The 19,586-nt window shown below is 44.6% G+C and overlaps 1 protein-coding gene across 4 annotated transcripts in view; it reads left to right on the top strand.

Moving 5' to 3' along the window:
• The window catches only part of FRMD4A (FERM domain containing 4A), a 582,202-nt gene that overhangs the window by 524,506 nt on the left and 38,110 nt on the right, over nucleotides 1-19,586 (top strand). For all 4 annotated transcript variants that reach the window (XM_045857669.1, XM_045857670.1, XM_045857668.1 and 1 more), the window contains exon 14: nucleotides 3,541-3,682. In XM_045857669.1, coding sequence (XP_045713625.1) covers nucleotides 3,541-3,682 — 142 coding nt within the window. The remainder of the gene's footprint in view (nucleotides 1-3,540; nucleotides 3,683-19,586) is intronic.

Here is a 19,586-nt window from a genome sequence, read left to right as displayed (position 1 = left end):
GGAGCACTTGGTCCCACAGGCTCTGATTGCACACAGACCTTCCGAGCCCGTGCATTTCTGCTAGGGGCCAGTTCCTCCACCTCCAGGGAGGGGTGAGGAGCAAGTTCCCCCACGGAGAAGTCCACGGGCTCTGTTTTCCAGTTCTGTGACCCTGCTGTGTTTTCCTCAATTAGGGAGCAGGAAAGGAAATTCCTGACTGAAATTATTGATTGGCCCAAAGACACAATGTTTGTGACATTGCCTTAGGAGATAGTTGCTATATTTTATTATTATCATTATTAATCCAGTACACTATTGCCTGGCCAATACTTACGTAAAGTTTACATTCTCTAAGAGTTCCCCAAATTAAATCAGAGATAATAAAATCCCCTGTAGGAGTTATATTGCAATACCTTTTGTTTCTGGAATGTTGTTCTTTATGCAACTGTGGTGTGAACTGTCTTGGTGGGCAGAACAGCCTCCAGGTGAGTGAAGGCGGCCAGGCCTGGGAGGAAGAGCTTCCAGGTATTTCTGAGCCGCCAGTGTGGGCTAGCGCGCTGTCCATTGCTTCACACCCTACTGCATCGGGCCGTGCCAACCCTTCCGCTGTCTCTGAAGCACTTCAGAAAATTTGGGCCTCCCGAGTGATGCCTGTCAGCCCCAGGAACAAGTGCGGTCTCGTGGTTTGAGTCAGCAGGGTGAGCAGCCAAGAAGTCTTGTGTTCTTCCCCTGGTACTTGGTTGTGTTCTCCTTTCAGCGTCATTATGTAAATCATCTAAGGAAATCAACCTTCCCCCCCACCGTGTCTTTCTTACACACACACACACACACACACACACACACACTCCATCACTGAAGACAGCGTGCAAGGGAGGCTGTATTTGTTGATTTCCTGTGGCGAATTCTGAATGAGAGGTTTGCAGGCACCAGTTACAGGTGGTAACACATGTGTAATGACCCCCAAGATCGGAAATGCTGTCAGCGGGATCCCCACAACCTTTGTAGCCCAGAGCCGAGAAATGTCTTGTGGACTTCAGAGGAAAACGTTTGAAAGGTCAAATGTTTAGAGTAAAAATGTTAGACACTTTTCCTCTGAACTCTGAGTGGAGACTTCTTGACATGGCCTCCCATCCCAACATCTTTCCATCTTTTTGATTCCTGATCCAGTCTGCTGGTCTGCATTCCATCTGGACCAGAGGCAGAGTGACGCATGATGGGGCACAGTTAAACCTCTCTGACAACATGTCAGTAATAACACTTTGTATGGCTAGACCCTCATAGCAAAATGGTCAGAAGTGGAGAGGGTCATTTGGGGTGGGCCAAAGACTTGATTTGGCAAGGAATCAATCAGTACTCATCTGAGTATTTCCATTCTAGAGAGAAGCCAACAGTCCCTAAAACTTCTACGAATCTAGTCTCCCCTGTTGGTTACTTTCCCATATTTTGTTTTCTGCCTCTGGGGTTGATATGTGGCAGCAGTGGAGACGGAGTGGGGACCGGTCCTCCATGTGATTAATGAGGTCCCTAAAATACCATGTTGAGTCATCGATTGAACCTCATTTAGCAAATTACTGCCAGGTCCTGCCTTACAGCTGATTTCTATTCCAAGTCCATCGGCCTTCTTGTGTGTTACCTAATTGAGTCCCTATCACAACTCTGTGGTGTGGGTTTTAAGATCTCCATTTTAAAAACAACAACCCGAGGGTCAGAGGTTGAAGATCAAGGTTAAACTGTGATGAACTCGGAAGAGTCAGGATTCCAACTCAAATCTCTCTGACTTCAGAGCCTCAGCCCTTCTCCACCACGCTGAACTGGACTGCGTCTTCGTGGGTTGTTGTGATGTAACTGCAAGCCTGGGCCCCTTTTTATCAAAGCGTGGGCATTGGTAAAACCAGTGCTGAAAGAAGGGAAGTGATGGATTGTGCTTTCTCTGCTTGCGGGGAGGAAAAAGTCCACCCAGTGGGTGCTGTTGATGCGCTGTGTCAAACTAAGTGAAAGGCCCTTCCTGCTTCTGCTGCCAGTCAGAACCCTACGGGGGGACCCTACGAGGGCCTGCAGAGCGCTTATTTTATGAATAAGGAGGCCCTAAGCTGAAGGTGACCTGGTTCTGTAGACAGGGGCCAAACTGAGGTCGGAAAGGAGATGTCAGTTGTGGAAGGACCAGTGGGATTGAGAGAGTGAGGCTGAGGCAGTTCATGGCCGGTGAACAAAACAAGCAAAAGTCTCAGCATTTCCTCTGTTGCTCAGACTTTCATTTTGTTGATGCGAGAAAGTGCTCAGTGGTTGGAAGTCATTGTCTTTCCCCGACCTCAGCCTCCACACGGAGGCAGGGGGAGGGCAGAGCCACTGGGGTTCAGACAGCCTGTGCTGGACGGCTGAGGGCACCTGGGACACGGCGTCCCCTCGCCTCCTTGGCATCCTTATCTGCACTCCGTGGCTTCTCCAGTGTGTGGGAAAGACTTGGTTCCACACGTGCCAGGTGTGAACACAGGTGAAGTGACTGAAAACCTCACCTAGTTCCATCCATGTGTGTGCTATCACTAGGGGTCATGGGAAGATTAGCAAATGTATTGGTTATCCCAGCATTTATCACTGTTTTTCATAAAATCCATAGTATACATGCAGCCCATTGCCTAAGAACTATCACAAAAATAGATTTCCTGAAGAAGAGGAGAAAAAACAAACATCAAATACACGTGCAGGAAATGCTAGCCCCTGCTCTCACCAAAGATGGTAATTATAGCAGATGACTTTCCAACTAACAGTGACTTTTAGAAATGTAATTATGTAATTGTGAACACAGGAGTCCTCTTCTGATTATTCTCACCTGCTGTTGCTGTTAGCCAAATTGAGCCAATTAATATGCAGAACAAATGGAGTAGAAAGTTAACCAGAATCTGAGGACTTTGGCAAGGACATTTAGGTATCAAAACAGAGGCAAAGCACCACATCAGGTGCTTATTGGTGGGACTCCCGTGTCTAGATGAGCTCTTACCCGTGCACACCCTATGTGTGCTCTGGACCGCTGACACTTTCCTGTCCTCTAAACTTTCCATGGTCACATGGCTAATGATTTAAGAAGTTTAAATCACCTCAGAATTTATTGAAATTTTATGAATTTGTTTCAGATAGCTCTTAGGTCATTCACAAAGCTGAAAATATTTTTTCCTCCTTTAAACACAAAATAGTTATACAATAATCACTACTGTTTATTGAGAGGTATGGACCAGGTAGGGGGGGGAGGGGAGGGGGAAAGAGGAGGGCCTGAGGGGAAGGTCTGTTTGACTCCAAAGTCCTTCCTCTTAAGGATGGACAGTGTAGCCTGTCGAATAATAGGTTTAGAAAAGTAATCACTGGTATCATCTCCTGAGCCATACCTACTCCTGCAGAGAGAGAGCTCCAGTGGTCAGTGTTTGGGACCAAGGGACACCAACAACAATGCTGCAGGTTAGGAGATGAGTCAGTTTGCCAAATTTCAGGACTGCGAGCAGGTGAGTGATTCCTGTTGTCTCAGAGATGAACGATTGTCCCTTTATGACCTGGTTGTCTTTCTCACTCTAGTCTAAAATCCATGCTGCACGAAGCCTGAGTGAGATCGCTATTGACCTGACTGAGACTGGAACACTGAAGACCTCAAAGCTGGCCAACATGGGGAGCAAAGGGAAGATCATCAGTGGGAGCAGCGGGAGTCTCCTGTCATCAGGTAAGCACGGTCTTGGGTTTGGGAGCCACCTTCCTGAGCACGTGGAAGAAGTTCCTGCTTCAGCCCTGGGGTGGCTCCAGCAGAGGCAGGAACCAACAGCTGCTAAGGAGACAGCTTGGTAGGCTCGCCGGGAGCTGGCTCTAGTTTGCAGACTGAGGTTTTGGGTCAAGTGGGAATCTAATAAAAGTGCCAGCGGTAGGAAAGGGTTGCGGGGAAAGAAGCAGTGGAACCACACAGTGTGGGGTAGACTGTTGGTCACACAGGTGTCTTCAGGCACCCTCCAGAGCCTTCTGAATGTCGATGGCAGACTGTCAGGGCTGTCAGCTCCCAGGACAGAAGTGGGACTCACTTGTGTGTCATTAGAGGAGAATTTTACTAGAGTAGGACTGATGGTCAGGGTCATGCTGAGTGACACCACATTCTGTACCTAGATGAACTTCTTGAAACTTTAACAAGTCCAGAATACTCTTGAGCATTGGAAAGGAGAGGCTTGATATCATTGAGGATGGTAGAGTGATTAAGTGCGTTTTGAAACTGAGAGTCAAAGGACTTGATTCCGCTGTTTCTGAGGGTCCTGGGCAAGCCATTGTGTCATTGGATGTTGGGAGGGACAGAAGGGCTCTGAAGTTTCAGATCTGGCCGTCTTCGGAAGAGACTCAGTTCACTACAGTGTGAGACAGGAAAAGCAGGGGGAGAGAACGAGGCGGTAATTATTTGGAAATGTTACCGAAAATATTACTGATGCAAGTCACTCCCCAGGCCACATGGTCAAAGTCTGATTGTTCTTGGGGACAGTGTGCCCTTGCTTCTGCGCCATGAAAGTACAGCAAGAAGTCTCTGCCCGTCCTTACTCCCAGAGCCATTTCTATAACTATGTCTAGTGGCTGCTCGCAACAATATGATTTAAAAGAAAAAAAGGAAAAGAGACAGGTGAGGAGGAGAAGTTGTAAGCTATCCAGTTACCCTCTGGGCTGCTGGAGTGTGGGCAGAGCCAGGATGGGGAGAGGAAGTGTGCCCTTCCTGGCCCGAGAGGCAGCTTGCACAGGGGCCGAGCACTGTGGCTCACGGCCCCTCATTGGACAGACCCTCCTGAGGCCCTGGAAGGGCCCCAGCCTCATGTTCACATGGCTGTGTGTTTTCACCAAATCTGCAAACATAAGACATTTCACATTCTTTTTTCCTAAAAAGTCACCTAAATTATATAAGCTTCAAGCCCCAAAGCACCTTGGTCTGCCTCTGCCAGATCACTGTAGGGTTCCCCATGAACCCCTTCCTGCTTCAGGATTTCAAAGTTTTTTCATTAACGCAATGGGCCAAATCATTATTTCTGAGGCCTAGAGATTTACAATAAAGACTTAAGAGAATGTTGTCTTCTTTTACCAAAGAGAATGCCATTCAGAGCCTGAGCCCCTGCCTGGAATTACAGCCACTCCCAGCCCCAGGCTGAATGGCCAGGGGCCGGCCAGAGCAGCCTTGTGTTTGTCCTCTAGACTTTCCTAACCCCCGCTAAGACCCAGAGTCTCAGATTCCAGCCTGGAGGGATCCACCCACCAGCCTCCTTTTCCAGCCACAGAGGAGCTGGACTCCTTCTTCATTCTCAATGAAGGGGTGCATTTTTGCTGTGGCTGCATATCCATCTGGATATCTAGTTCCTTTCTGTACGTGGCATGGTTATTCCCAGAAGGAGAATGGATCATCTAGCTCTGGGCTTCTCCACCTTCCCTGGGCATCAGAACCAGTTAGAGGGCAAGTTCAAACACAGATAACTGGCCTCCAGCTCTGGAATGAAGGCTGGTAGACAGGAAACTTCCATCAGTCTTCAGAGGGAATTTCAGAGGGTGAGCCTGAGAATTTGCATTTCTAACAAGTTCTAACAAATTCTAACAAGGCCCCAGGTGATGCTGATACTGCTAGTCTGGGGATCAGACCACACTTGGAGAACACTCTTCTTGCTGAAGAAGAGATAAAAGCCTGAGGTGGCCGTGCTCAGGATCATGGGACCCAGGTGTCCCCACTTTTATACCTGTGTCCTGGTCCATTTGCTCGGGTCCCTCGTCTCTGGCAGCCTCTGGTGGGACCAAGGCAATAACCTAACAGCAGTTGTAGTAGATGGGCTTGTGACCAGGAGCCCCAAACCCCTGGACATGGAACTGACATCCTTCAACCATCAGAAATGAGACCCAGGCACCTTTAAGACACAGAGCACCTTGACATTAATGATCAGTCTGGTGGGCTAGAGAAAAGCCAAAGAAAACTTTACTGCTGAATCCGCCTCCACCCCTAAAAGAAGCCTCTTCATTCCAAGATATTAAAGTGATTTTCACATATTTGATAACTGGTGATGGAGGCCTCAGGCTATGCTGTTTGTTAGGAAGTTGGTGGAGGCAGCCACGGCCCCTTGCTGGGAGCTGTAAGCCGGGCCCCAGAACTGGCCAGGCGGCACATCCAGCTCTGCCCTGACGGGCCTTCAAGTTAGAGCCTCAGGAATGGTCCTTGGATGTGAGGCTGAGGCTTCGTGTGGAGGCCTCCTTTCCTTGACTTAGGAGAGACAGTGAGGCAGTGGAGGGAGAGGCTGGTAGACAGGAAACTTCCATCAGTCTTCAGAGGGAATTTCTAGAACCCACAGATCTGGTCACCGCTCCTGGGGCTGCTGATTACTGCCCCTCTCTCTTTTCTTGTGCCAGGAGAAAATGCCTTCACTTGACACAAGTCCTTGGAAGTTCCACCTGGAAGGCACCTGTTTCCCATGGTCCACAGTGTGGAAATCCAGGCGAGGGTCCCGCCCTGCTCTTTGTCCTCTCATGTCCTCTTGCCTCACTGCCTGTTGAAAATGTCTTTAGTCACATGCTCCCACAGACTGTCAGGGCCTGGCTCTTCCAGGACAGCTGTGGTCGTGAGCCCTCTTTCTGGCACTTGCCAGACCCCATATTCCACCTTTTCTTCACCAAACATGATACATACAACCTAGTATATGATTTGATCAGTTGTTTTCTCTCCTTCACCTATTGCTTCATGCTTAAAAAAACAAAAAGGTATCTAAGAAATAGTCCTTAAAAGCATTTTTGAGAAATTAATCATCATTTGAAAAGTATTCTTTTTCTACCTCTATCCCAGTGCCTGACATCCAGTAGGTGCTCACTACACAATTTTTTAAATTTGTTCACATTATATCCCCATGACTGATTTATATTATAATTAGAAATTTGTACCTTTTGCCCCCTCACCCATTTCACCAACCCCCTCTGGCAACCACCAGTCTGTTCTCTCTCTGCCTCAGTTCCCGTAGCACAATGCCCTCCAGGTCCGTCCAGGTTGCTGCCAATGATAAGATTTTATTCTTTTTACGGTTGAATAGTATTCCATTTTGTGCTTGTATGATGCATGTATATATACATGCACACCCCACATTTCTGTGATGTGTTCATTCAGTGATGGGCATTCAGGTTGTTTTCATGTCTTGGCTCTCATGAGTAATGCTGCTGTGAACTTGGGGGTGAAGTTGATGTTGTTTCCTTCAGATAAATGCCTGGAAGTGGAATTGCTGGATCATGTGCTTGTTCTGTTTTTATTTTTTGAGAACTCTCTGTACTGCTTTCCACAGTGGCTGCACCAATGTACAGACCCACCAACAGTGTGCAAGGGAACACCAACAGTGTTCCCCTTTCTCCACACCCTCCCCAGCACCTATTGTTTCTTGTCTTTTTTATAACAGCCATCATAACAGGTGTGAGGTGATATCTCATTGTGATTTTAATTTGATGACAAGTGATGTTGAGCATTTTTTTTCATGTGCCTTTGGGCATGTGTTTGTCTCCTTTTGAAAAATGTCTATTTAGATTCTCTGCCCATTTTTAAATTAGATTGCTTTTGTGCTATTGAGTTGTATGGGATGGGCTCTTTGTGTATTTTGGATAGTAACCCTGGATTGTTACCAGACCACACCAAGTCCAAATATTTAATAGTTGTCAGCCAAAAGACAGCTCTGAGATGATGTTATGAGAAGGAGCTTTGCCCAGGCTGGTGTGGCTCAGTGGATTGAGTGCTGGCCTGTGAACCAAAAGGTCACAGGTTCGATTCCCAGTCAGGGCACATGCCTGGGTTGCAAGCCAGGTTCCCCAGTTGGGGGCATGTAAGAAGCAACCAATCAGTGTTTCTCTCCCTCTTGTTCTCCCTCCTCTCCCTTCTCTCTAAAAAGTAAATAAATAAAATCTTAAAAAACAACAGTGGATTGAGTAGGAGCTTTACTATAAGCCATTAAGCAAGGATACCCTGGGATTGTTCTCAGACCAGTGTTTCCCTGAGCAAAGTATCTAATTTATTTATTGGGGGAAGCCACGCATAAATACCAAGGTAGTCTTCATCACTGTGTGTGAGTGAGGGCGTTCCAGCATACGGTCAGTCAGGAAACATGGTCCTGTGTACATCACATGTTCAATGTGGTAGCAAATTTCCATCCCTGGGCACAGATTTTAGTACTGAAATGAGGGAATCATGAGGAAGGTTCCTGAGGAGGTTACTATAGAGTCCTTGGGGCCGCTCCAGCTGGTATCAGGTGGTTTCCACTGGTTCACCCCTTGGTCCTGCAAAAACATCCAGGCTCATCCCTGAGAAACATTCCTAGCAATGATCAATGTCAGGGATTGCCTAGGTATGGATAAACATCTCACTAAGTCTTGGTCTTTGGATGCAACTTTCAGCAAATTGCAAGAGAGCATCACACAAACCTTAAACATTTTAGAGTGATCTGCGTGAGGTCCCCAGTTAATCGAAGCAAAGTTAGAAACTCCAAACAAAGGTCAATCTGTGCTGGGGTGCCTGCTAGGCTAGTTTATGTGATCAGATATACGGTGCTTGATTAGTTCCTCCCATTCAGTAGCCTGCCTTTTCTTGTGCCCCATTTTAGGGACCTACTCTGTTCCCAGAGTGTATGATGTCTTGGGCCTTGTCCAAAACTCCCATATACCTGCCACCAATATTTTCCCTCAAATTGTGCTGCATCACTTCTGTCATGCTGGTATCAGACTTTTAAAAGTGACTCTTGTCAGGTCAGGCTCCTACTGCAAACCATGTCCATCCTTGTTATCTTTTATCCATCCTTCCACCCTTGTCTGTACCTGAGTTGTGGCATCACTGAGCCACGTAACACTAACACTGTAACATTTCTATGGTATAAGCACATTTTTCCAGCTCCCAAACTTTGCTAGGGACTAGACATAGCATTCAAAAAGTTACAAACCCTCTCCTCACAGAGTTGGAATACTGTTTATTGGTGCCAAGCAGGTATAAAGTATTTCCAAGCTATTCACAGCTTTAAAGGTGATTTTCCTTGTAACTAAGGGCATATAATAACCTTTAAAATGACTGAAGTCTAAGATGCTAAAGATATGATGAAGCATCATTGTGTCTATTAAAAAAGTCAGAAGTTTACAAGTACTCATGCCATGAGCCAGCAGCTAATATTTCAAATTAAAAAGGTCCATGAAGTTAGAATTACTTATTAAGGCTTGGGGTCAGGCACCTTAATTCTTTGCTGGTGATGCACAGGGCTCCTACCAGTGAGACCTGGAGTCCCATATCCTAGTGGAAACCTTAGAGGCAGTGAGCCTTCTGAGTCTGAGCTGCCAGGCACGTGTCAGATTAAAGGGATCAATTCCTCACCTCCTGATCCAGCACTGAATGGGATTCAGACCCTGGGAAGATTATGGAACCCATGTTCTGAATCCATTGCTGAAGGGGCTTTGGTGGCTGGGCTTGGAAAGGATGTGAGGACCATTGCCCCCAGAACACGTGTGCTGAGAGATGGCCTGGCCTGCCAGAGTCCCCTGGAAGAGGGGATGTTGGGGCAGCTCCCCCAGGCCAGGCCGGCAGAGCTCCACCCCCTGCCCTCCATAAGCTCTGCACGGTGGGCCCTCACTGAACCTGTGGACTGGCCGCCGCAGGGGGTGAGCAGGGCACACTGTATTCTCTCTGTCCTGCGAGAGCATTGCTGTGCTCTTCCGTTTCAGGGCACCCAATTTTGGAGGCTCAAGTAGAGTTTGAGAGGACAACTATGAATTCACACAATTTGGTTATGATGTTTTCAGAGTTCAATAGGAGCATCTGGAATCCTTTTTTGTGGGAACTTGGAAGGATGTTTTCCTCTCTTCCCAACCCCCATTTCTTGAAATCTTAAAAAGGATTATTAGAAAGGAGAGACAAATGAAATAACAAAACAAAGAAAACAGCAACTGATTTGTTGTTCGTAGAGAGCATGTAGGATTGTCCCAAGCATTGTTTCAGGGATCTGCTGTCACAGGACAATTTTTATTTCAGTGGGAGTGTAGCAGCCAAGGGCGATGAGCTTTTGTTCTCAGCCATTTGAGGGAAATGGCACCAACTTGCTGAGGAAATACCCAGTGTTCTGCAAGCCCCGTGACTTACTGCATTAACCACCCAAACACAAACTCTTACTGTGCCTCTTTTCTTAAAGGAATGGAACAAAAAGACTGATGTTGACCTTCTTGAATAGAAGTGTAGGGGCATAAGCCACCCATTCTCTACAAAACAAAAGGACATGTTGTGTCTATAAATAGGAATGAGACATCTTCACTGTGAGCAGCAGGATTGTGGAGAATGTGGTGATGATTTGGTTCTTTTAACACACACACACACAAAACCTGCAGTGTGCTATTGTACCTCAACTCTGGTGGTTTCTGTTCTGGAGAAGACGTGCTGTGCTGGCCATGGGGCCTCGCTGCCCCTGGGATCAGTCCCCACGCATTACTCAACGCTTCTCACATTCTCATTCTCTGAATGCTAGCACTTCCTCCCATTGTTGGGAAGTTTATTAATAACTAATGTAACAATGAAGATGCCAGCTATCTGATCTCTCCATACAGACATGCGGTTTGATAGGCGCCTGCCAGCTTTATGCTCAAAAACACACCGCCTTATGCTGGTGTAAATAATGTTTTTTAGGTTTCTCTTTGTCTTCATCCTTTCTTTTTTTGCTCTCACTTTATCTCCTCCCTGTGTCTCCATCCAGCTTTGAGAGTTCTGTTACCTGCCACCTGCTCTCTCCCTTTTAGGTGTAATGACAGTGGGAGTCCAGGTCTCCGCAGGTGGGCGCAGCCCTGCCAGTGCTGCCCACGGGCTCGGCTCCCGGAGGGCATGTTCAGGCTGGATTGGGTGACCAGGGAAGCTGTGACATCTCTTTCTGGGGAGTGGGCATTTCTGGACTTGCTTGAGTGGGACAGGCCTGAGTCAAAGCTGAGATGACAAATGTCCCTGTCCCCTCTCATGGTGGGGAAGGAAAACCTTCTAAAGTCATTTATGCTGATGTATTTATGCCATCAGGTGTTCCAGTAAAGGAATATTTGCAAAGTAAAGAGAAGCAAACAGACTGGCAATTTATAACCTGAATGAATGGCTTTCCAATGATGAAATTTTAAACACCCAACAAGAAATATCACTATCAGTCTCATAGGCACTGCTTTGTTCCCCTTTAGGTCAGCCCCTCTGCACTGCAACAGAATCACGCAGTCCCAGAGCCAGGAAGGTGGGCCCCCTCGTTTCAGTTTCAGAAATGGAAACTGTATGAGTTACTCATGAACACCAGTTTCATCTAGGTATTTTACTAGATGCTGCTGCTAGTTTTTATAACCAACCGTTCCTTTCCTCTCTCTTCCCTCTCCCCAGTGTCTCTCCTCTCCCCATGACACTTGGACTCTTCACCTTGTGGCAAAAGTGCCTGCAGCCACGGCCTGGCCTGCAGGAAGGCTGTCCCGGGCACTTGTCGCTGCCACCCAAAGGTGCTTGCTTTGCAGAGAACTTCCATTTCTCTGCCCTTTTAAGTGAGCTGTTTCATTTTTTCAATTTCTGACCGTAATGAAAAGTTTGCCAAGCATTCATTTTTCTTGACAGAAATCACATTTAATTCTCCACGCCCTTCTCCAGGCACCACACATTTGTCTTGAAATCTGCCGTGTGGCACTGTTTCACACTGCCTCTTAGGACATATTTTAAGTAAGGAATTCATAATTGAGGTTCTATATGGCAAATAAATGTCTCTTCATAAAGGAGAGTTCAAACCTTTTCTTCATATTTATTCTTGGGTGTCTGCCAAAACTTTCCCTGACAGCTTTTACATATCTGCCTTGAATACGCCTTCTTCATTTTCCTTTTTTTCCCTGAAGGCCTAAACAGATTGTCATTTCCTTTGCTTACTTTCAGGGTAACAGATTTCTTTCTTCTTTGGGGTGCTGTTTGTTTTGAATTTCTCCCCCTCTTGGAGAGGAAGGCACCCCTCTGTCTCCTGAGATCAGCGGGCTGGTCATCAGTATTCCATCTGTGTGGACAGATGAGCCACAGTTCCTGAGAACATTCCCTTTGTAGGATGAGCACTCATATCCGGTGCTGAGTAGTCGGGGTCTTTTGAAAGATGGGAGCAAATTCTCTATCACAGCTGAACAAGGATATCCTTCCACATGTTTGCCTGCAAGAGAGGAGCTGGCGTGTCTGTGTGCTGGTGCGTGTCCCCCTACACACACCAGCAGATACATACAGGTAGCAGAAGAGGTTTTTACCACATCTCCTCCAATAACCTCCATGGCATCAGAGAGTTCACGCAGAAGGTTCCCTGACACCCACTGAAAACGACCGCCCGACCTGAGCGCATACTCAGCTCTCCTGAGCGTGTTTGGTAGGAATAACCTTCTTTGAGGTCAGATCTTTTTCTCCTCTCTACTGGCCCAGTTTTTGGTGGTCTGTTTCTATAAAATTCTTTGGATTTTAATTGAAACATGATAATAAAGTAGCCAAAAAATGGAAACACTGTATTTTCAGTCCAGTATCATGCAAATAGGTCTGTCCCGGGTGATACCTGGCAGTGAGACAGCGGGAGCACCTCACCTGTGCAGACCAGACTGGGGTCGCCATCAGCTCTCCAGATTGTCTGCTTGGCCCTGGGCTGTGGGCTTCTTCCTCAGGTGGTAGCTGCTGCCTATCGCCTTCACGTGGCTTACCTCCTGCCTCCTCCTGGTGGGCAGCTTTTCATGTTCAGACAAGCCTCTCAAGGTTGGGACCCTGTCCAGTCGTTTGTCCCCCCACCCCACCCCACCCCACCTGCACACAAATGTGCTCCAGAGACATGTTTCACTGGCACGTCTGAAGAAGCCCCCTGGCTCCCCCTCATCTGGCCTTCTGCCTGCGTGTTAATCCACGCAGCGCTGTGGAAGGGGTCTGGTTGGAGAGGCAGGCATGACTGCACGTGTACCATTTTTACTGTGGTAACTCAGCAGTCAGCAAGACAGAAAGCTCCTGCGCTCGTGATGGTTTCATTCTAGGGACAGTACAGACCTCACAGGGCCGAGCTGGAATGCCAGCTCTGCCTCCCTATGTCCCGGTGAGGTCTATGGAAATGGGGACACTGGTTTTGTGGGGGTTAAATGAAGTGGAACATGTGGGAAGCTCCTGTGAAGAGTTCTGTAAAAATCCTTTGGATTTTAATTGAAACATGATAATAATGTAGCCAAAACCCCAAAACATTATTTAGTCTTTTCGCTATTCCTCCCAGGTTTCCTGAATGTATAAGGTGGGAAACACTTTAATGCAAATAACTATGAATATTCAGGTAGCACTTACCTTCTGAGCTCTGTTCTAAGTATCTTTCAAGCATGATCTCATCCATTTCTCCCAACTTTTGAAGAAGTCCTGTTTTCATTCCCATAGTAGTATAGGGGAGGAAACTGAGACTTAGGTCATGTAACTCTACCAAGTCCCACAGCAAGCGAGTTGCAGAGCTGGGACGTGAGCCCAGATCTGGTAACTCTAAGCGGCCACATGTAGACTCGGCCTCTGGAGGCCGCAACACCAGTGTATGTTCCACACCATATTTAGACCACTCTTCCCTATACACCTGGGTGCTGCTCTAAACTTGGACTGACAATGAAGTATTTATGTATTGCCTGTATCTTTCAAAAATATTCGACTCACATCTGATTTTCTTTTGCATCCTGCCCCACTCATTATGTGTGGACAGCCCTTTCAAAGTAAATTGGCTACTGTTTGATCAATCGATAAATTTTGAAATCTCAGTCTTCTGATTTTAGAGTTTTCCATCCATCTTCTTACTTTTTAATCCCAAAGACAACTCAGATTAAACTCTTGTTTGGCATTCAAGCTTACAGGTAATTTGCTTTGGTCTGTTGAGAAGATGATAAATTCTTTAGGCACTGGTTGATCGTTAGACATTCCCTTCCAATTTGAGGCAAACTGTTGTGGTAACTGGGGTAAGGAACAGCATTGGCAGTGTGCTTATCTTTTCTAAAGGTGGGAATCGTAAAGAAAAGAGGGAAGTTGACAATGTATATGAAGTTCCTTTTGTACAAACTGCAAAAATCACTGCTGGAGGCAAGAGGAAACTGCCTAAGGAATTGCTTTACTAAGTAATAGATTCTTCAAGTCTGGATACCTCTGGATGTTGGTTAATTGGCCATTTCTAGACAGGGTCATCATGGCTCTGAGAGGATCTTGAGCCAAGGCATCACACCATTTAATAGCTCATATGTGATATAATCCAGGTCCTTCACTGCCCCTCTCAAAGATAGCAGATTTACATGTTTTTAATTTCTGAGGGGCTAACCTTACAACTGTGGTATGATCTTGCTTACTCATGTGTGTTCAAGTAACCGGAAATGAATAAATCATGGAAACAGAGCTTCTTTCCCATCCTCTAAGGTGCTGATTTGAAATTCTTTCTCTGTCTAGAATTTATTTTAATCCTCACCTAAGGATATGTTTACTGATTTTAGAGAGACAGGAAGGGAGAAGGAGAGAAACACATGAGAGAGAAACACGTGAGAGAGAAATATCAGTCAGTTGCCTCCTGGACACACCCTGACCAGGGATTGAACCCACCACCTTTTGGTGCACAGGACAGTACTCCAATCAACTGAACCATCCAGCCAGGGCAAGAATCAGTTTTGACAGGGTCACAGACCTTTAGTTTGTTAAGACTCCCATTGACCTGCGCCCCTGAGGCTCATCCCTTGGGTGATTAGCAGTGAATCTCTGTCTCCTAATTTCTGGCTAACTTGCAGTTCTCCATTTGGGGTGTCAACCATGCCATTCAGGGGCTTTCTGGAGAACTGTTGTGGATGCCGGAAGCTCCTCACCATCATAGACCACTTGGGGCTCCTTCTTCTGACGCCTCTTGAGTTTCTTTCTGTGGAGCTGTTACTTGGGCATTGTTGTCACTAGGAACTCTGCCACCTCTCTTTATGGTTGTCTATCTGCCTGATTGCAGGTAACAATTTCACAGGCTCAGATCCCACAAGCTCTGAAATATAGAAGCCTAGAGAACTCAGAGTCTGTGCCCCAGAACAGGGGATTTCTTTGAAACAAACAAAGGCACTGGGAACTCTTTTCAGATGCAATCTGACCATGAACCTGTATGCATGAAGCGGGTTAAAGAGGAGGTAGCCTAACTTGAAGTATACAAAAGGGGTGTCCCAGAACCCATGGAATGTCATGACCCTGTTCCCACCCTCATTCACAACAGCCCCAAAGGCATGTCTGAAAACCCAGGGGCTCGAGACTCAGTTAAAAAATATTGCCTAGGCTGGTATTTCTCCTTTTAGAGGTGAGCTTTGTAGTCCAAGTGGTATGCTGAACTGCATAGTGAGGATCTTTTCTTCGACCAATACCTCCCTGAGCAATGGTGAAGAGGTGGTTTCAGTGATTTCTCTCTCTCTCTGATTCTACCAGGTGTGTGTGTATTGTGTGTGTACATGTATGCAGATACGTGCTTGCTTGTGTTAAATCTTTACCCAAGATTGGAGGGTTACCTACCTACTCCAGGCACAGTGGTGCCGTGTGTGATTATATCACTTAGTTGTTAAAAAGAAATAAGGCAGACAGGTCATTTGCCCACAGTCAGCATCCAGTGAGTGGTGTAGAGTTCCTCAAGCCCAGAGCTGTTCGACCCTCTACTCAGGTGTCCAGTTACCAATAAAATGGCGATCCCCATGGCCAGGCGAGGCTGACTCAATTTGCAGAGATTTAACTTGGCGCCCAGCACCACATTCCTTATGAAACAATTTCCAGATTAAAGGTATAATAGAGCTAGACTAAGGGGTGCCAGACATGAAGAGGGCCTCTTGAGCCATCCAGTCTGTCTTACATGAGTTGAGTATTTAGGCTAATTAATATAAATAAAAAAATTCAGGTAGCGCTAATGAGGCCTGTAATTCAAGACCAAAGTGTAACTAATCCCACAACTGCAGATAAAATTATCTAAAAACCTTGCGCTTTACCTCCCAGAGTTTAATTTTGTATGATTTGTGTCATCCTTGAACACAGTGAGTTCGTAGGCTTGACTTTGTGCAGCAACAGTTCCTGTGGGGAGGTTAGGCAGGGGTGAGAGGGAACACAATGACGTTTCCACGTGAGCTAGATAGCCTGTCTATATGGTATAAGAAAGTGGTGTATTTTTATTCTTTGCATGTATCTGTCCAGTTTTCTCAACACTGTTGAAGACACTGTCTTTACCTCACTGTATATTTTCTCCTTTTTTCATGACCAATTCACCATGTAGGTGTGGATTTATCTCTGGGCCCACATTCTGTTCAATTGATTTATGTCTGTTTTTATGCCAGTACCATGCCATTTTGATTACTATAGCCTTGTACTATAGTTTGATATCATCAGGCAGTGATGATATCCAACTTTGTTGTTCTCTCTCAAGATCGTGTGTGATATTCAGTGTTGTTTGGAGGTTCCATATCAATTTTTTAATTATTTGTTCTAGTTCTGTGAGAAATTCATTGAAATTTTGATAGGAATTTTATAGAATTTATAAATTGCTCTGCATAGTATGGACATTGAAACAATGTTAATTGTTCCTATTCATGATCACAGCAGATGCTTCTATTTATTTGTACCTTGTTTGTTTTTTCTTCATTGTCTCATAATTTTCTGAATACAGGTCTTTTACCCTCTTGGTTAAATTAATTCCTATGTATTTTTTTATGTAATTGTAATTGGGATTTTTAAAAGTTTCTTTTTCTGATAGTTCATTATTGGTATATAATAATATAACCAATTTGCGAATATTATTTTGTATACTGCTACTTTATGGAATTCATTTATCAGTTCTAGTAGTTTTCTGGTGAAATCTTTAGGATCCCCTATAAACAGTATCATGTCATCTGCAAATAATGACAGTTTTATTTCTTTCTTTTCAATTTGGATACTCTTTATTTCTTCTTGTCTGATTGTTGTGGCTAGGACTTTTAATATTGTGTTGAAAAGAGTATTGAAAGCGCACATCCTCTGTCTTCTTCCTGATGATAAAGGAAATGCTTTTATTTTTTCATGTGAGTATGAATGTCAGCTGTAGGTTTGTCATATATGGCCTTTAGTATGTTGAGGGAAGATTCCAACTTTTCTGAGAATTTTCTCATAAATGGGTGCTGGATTGTGTCAGTTGTTTTTTCATCTGCATCTGCTGATGTGATCTTGTGATTTTTATCCTTTGGTTTGTTTATGTGGTGTATCACATTCATTGATTTGTGAATATTGTACCAACCTTGCATCCTAGGAACAAACTCCACTTGGTCATGGTGTGTGATCTTTTCATGTATTGCTGAATTCGATTTGCTGACATTTAGCTGAGCATTTTTGCATCTATGTTCATCAGGGATTTGGTCTATAATTTTCTTTTTTTGTCATGTTTTTATCTGGTTTTGGAGTAAGGATAATATTGATCCTGTAAAATGAGCTTTGAGGTCTTCTTTCCTCTTGAAGTTTTTGAAATAGTTTGAGAAGGATAGGTGTTAATTCTTTGTATGTTTGGTAAAATTTACCTGTGAAGCCTAATGTCTATTTTGTCTGATATCAGTATTGATACCCCAGCTTTTTGTTTCCATTGGCACGAAGTATCTTTGTCCATCCTTGTACCTTTAGTCTGTGTGTATCTTTCCTTCTGAAGTAGGTCTCTTGTAGACAGCATATATTTAGGTCTTGTTTTCTAGCCATTCAGCCACACTATATCTTTTTACTGGAGCATTTAAGCCATTTACATTTAAAGTGATTATTGATAGGTATGTATTTATTGCCATTTTTATACTTTATAATTATGTTACTCTTTTTTTCCCTCCTTCTTAAAGAAGAGCCTTACATTTCTTGTAATTCTGGTTTGGTAGTAATAAACTCCATTAGACTGTTTGTTTGTTTGTTTGTTTGTTTGTTTATTTTGTCTGGAAAGCTCTTTATTTCTCCCTCAATTTTAAATGATAGCCTTGCTGGGTAGAGTGATTTTGATTGTTGGTCCTTGCTTTTCATCACTTTGAAAATTTCAGGCTAATCATTTCTGGCCTGAAATGTTTCTGTTGAGAAATCAGCTGACAGTCCTCTGGGAGCTCCCTTGTAGGTAAATAACTGTCTTTCTTTTGCTGCTTTTAAGATTCTTTGTCTTTAACTTTTGCCATTTTAATTATGTGTCTTGGTGTGGGGCCCTTTGGGTTAATCTTTTTTAGGACTTGTGTGTCTGTTTTCTTCACTGGGTTAGAGAAGTTTTCAATCACTTTTTCTTCCAATAAGTTCTCAGTTCCTTGTTCTCTACTCTGTCCATCTGGTACCCCTTTAATGCAGATTTTGTTATGTTTGACACTTGCCCATCAGTCCCCTAAACTCTTTTCGTTTTTATATATATGTTTTCTTTTTGCTGCTCTGATTGGATGTTTTCTGATACATTATCTTCCAGATCACTGATATGATTCTCTGCATCATCTAGTCTGATACTGATTCTTTCTAGTGTATTCTTCATTTCTGACTGGTTCTTTTTTATGGTTCCTATGTCCTTTTCTAAATTTATTATATTTTTGCTTAAGTTCTCACTGAGTTCAGCCATTCTTTTCCTGTATTTCTTGAGCATCCTTATAATAATTGTTTTGAACTCTGTATCTGGTATATTGCTTTCCTCCATTTCTTTTAGTTGTTTTTTTTTTTTTCCTGGGGATTTCTCCTGCTCTTTCATTTGAGGCATGTTGCTTTGTCTCCCCTTCTTGGATGCCTTTCTGTCTTTCCATGACTCTGGCCCACTCTGATCCACCCTCACTCTATTGGAGACCAGGGTAAGTGACCACAAATGAGATTTCTTGCGCTGGCCCTTCAAGAGGGCACCTGGGTTTCAAGCAGACTTCTGTCTCTCCCTGGAGGACAGAATCCCTACTGATTTTTTTCAGACAGATGTTATGTGGGCTTCTTTTCCTGGCTCTGGTGCTCTGTGCTGGGGAGCCAAGCATGGGGTTGAGACCCCAATCTTCTCAGGAGGGACCTTTGAAGTCGAGTTATCCCTTTGTTTCTCAGCTGCCACACTGGGGTTCAGGACCAGCCTTTTTTCCATCTCTGTCCTTTCTACCATTTCCGATGTGGCTTCTTCTGTAAATCCTTGGTTATGTGACTTTTCTTCAGCTAGTCTTCAGCTGGTTATTCAGGTTGATTGTTCTATAATTTAAGTTCCAGTTTGGACCTGCAAGGTGGTGAGAGTAACTTTCACCTACCCCACTGCCATCTTTTTAACCACTTGATATAATTTCAATCTTCTTAAATTTATTGAGATTAAATTTACTGAGATAGATACTAATATGAGGTCTATCCTGAAAAATACTCCTTCTACTTTTGAAAAAAAATGTATATTCTGCTGCTTTGGGCTAAAAATATCAAATTGTCCAATGTGTTATTTAAGGCCATTGTTTCCTTTTGATTTTATGCCTGGATGATCTAATGAATTTATGTCAAATGGTGTTATATTCCTCTGAGGGAAAAATGGTCTCTGCCACACAACTCAGCCTCTCCTAGAGCCTGCACACGCTGATTGTCAGTGTCTCCCTTTATGTCTGCCATACTTGCTTTATACTATGCT

This window comes from Phyllostomus hastatus, unplaced genomic scaffold (assembly GCF_019186645.2).
Source record: "Phyllostomus hastatus isolate PE091 unplaced genomic scaffold, TTU_PhHast_1.1 phas_scaffold_1674, whole genome shotgun sequence".
Taxonomy (NCBI): domain Eukaryota; kingdom Metazoa; phylum Chordata; class Mammalia; order Chiroptera; family Phyllostomidae; genus Phyllostomus; species Phyllostomus hastatus.
This window is presented reverse-complemented; position numbering and strand designations above follow the sequence as displayed.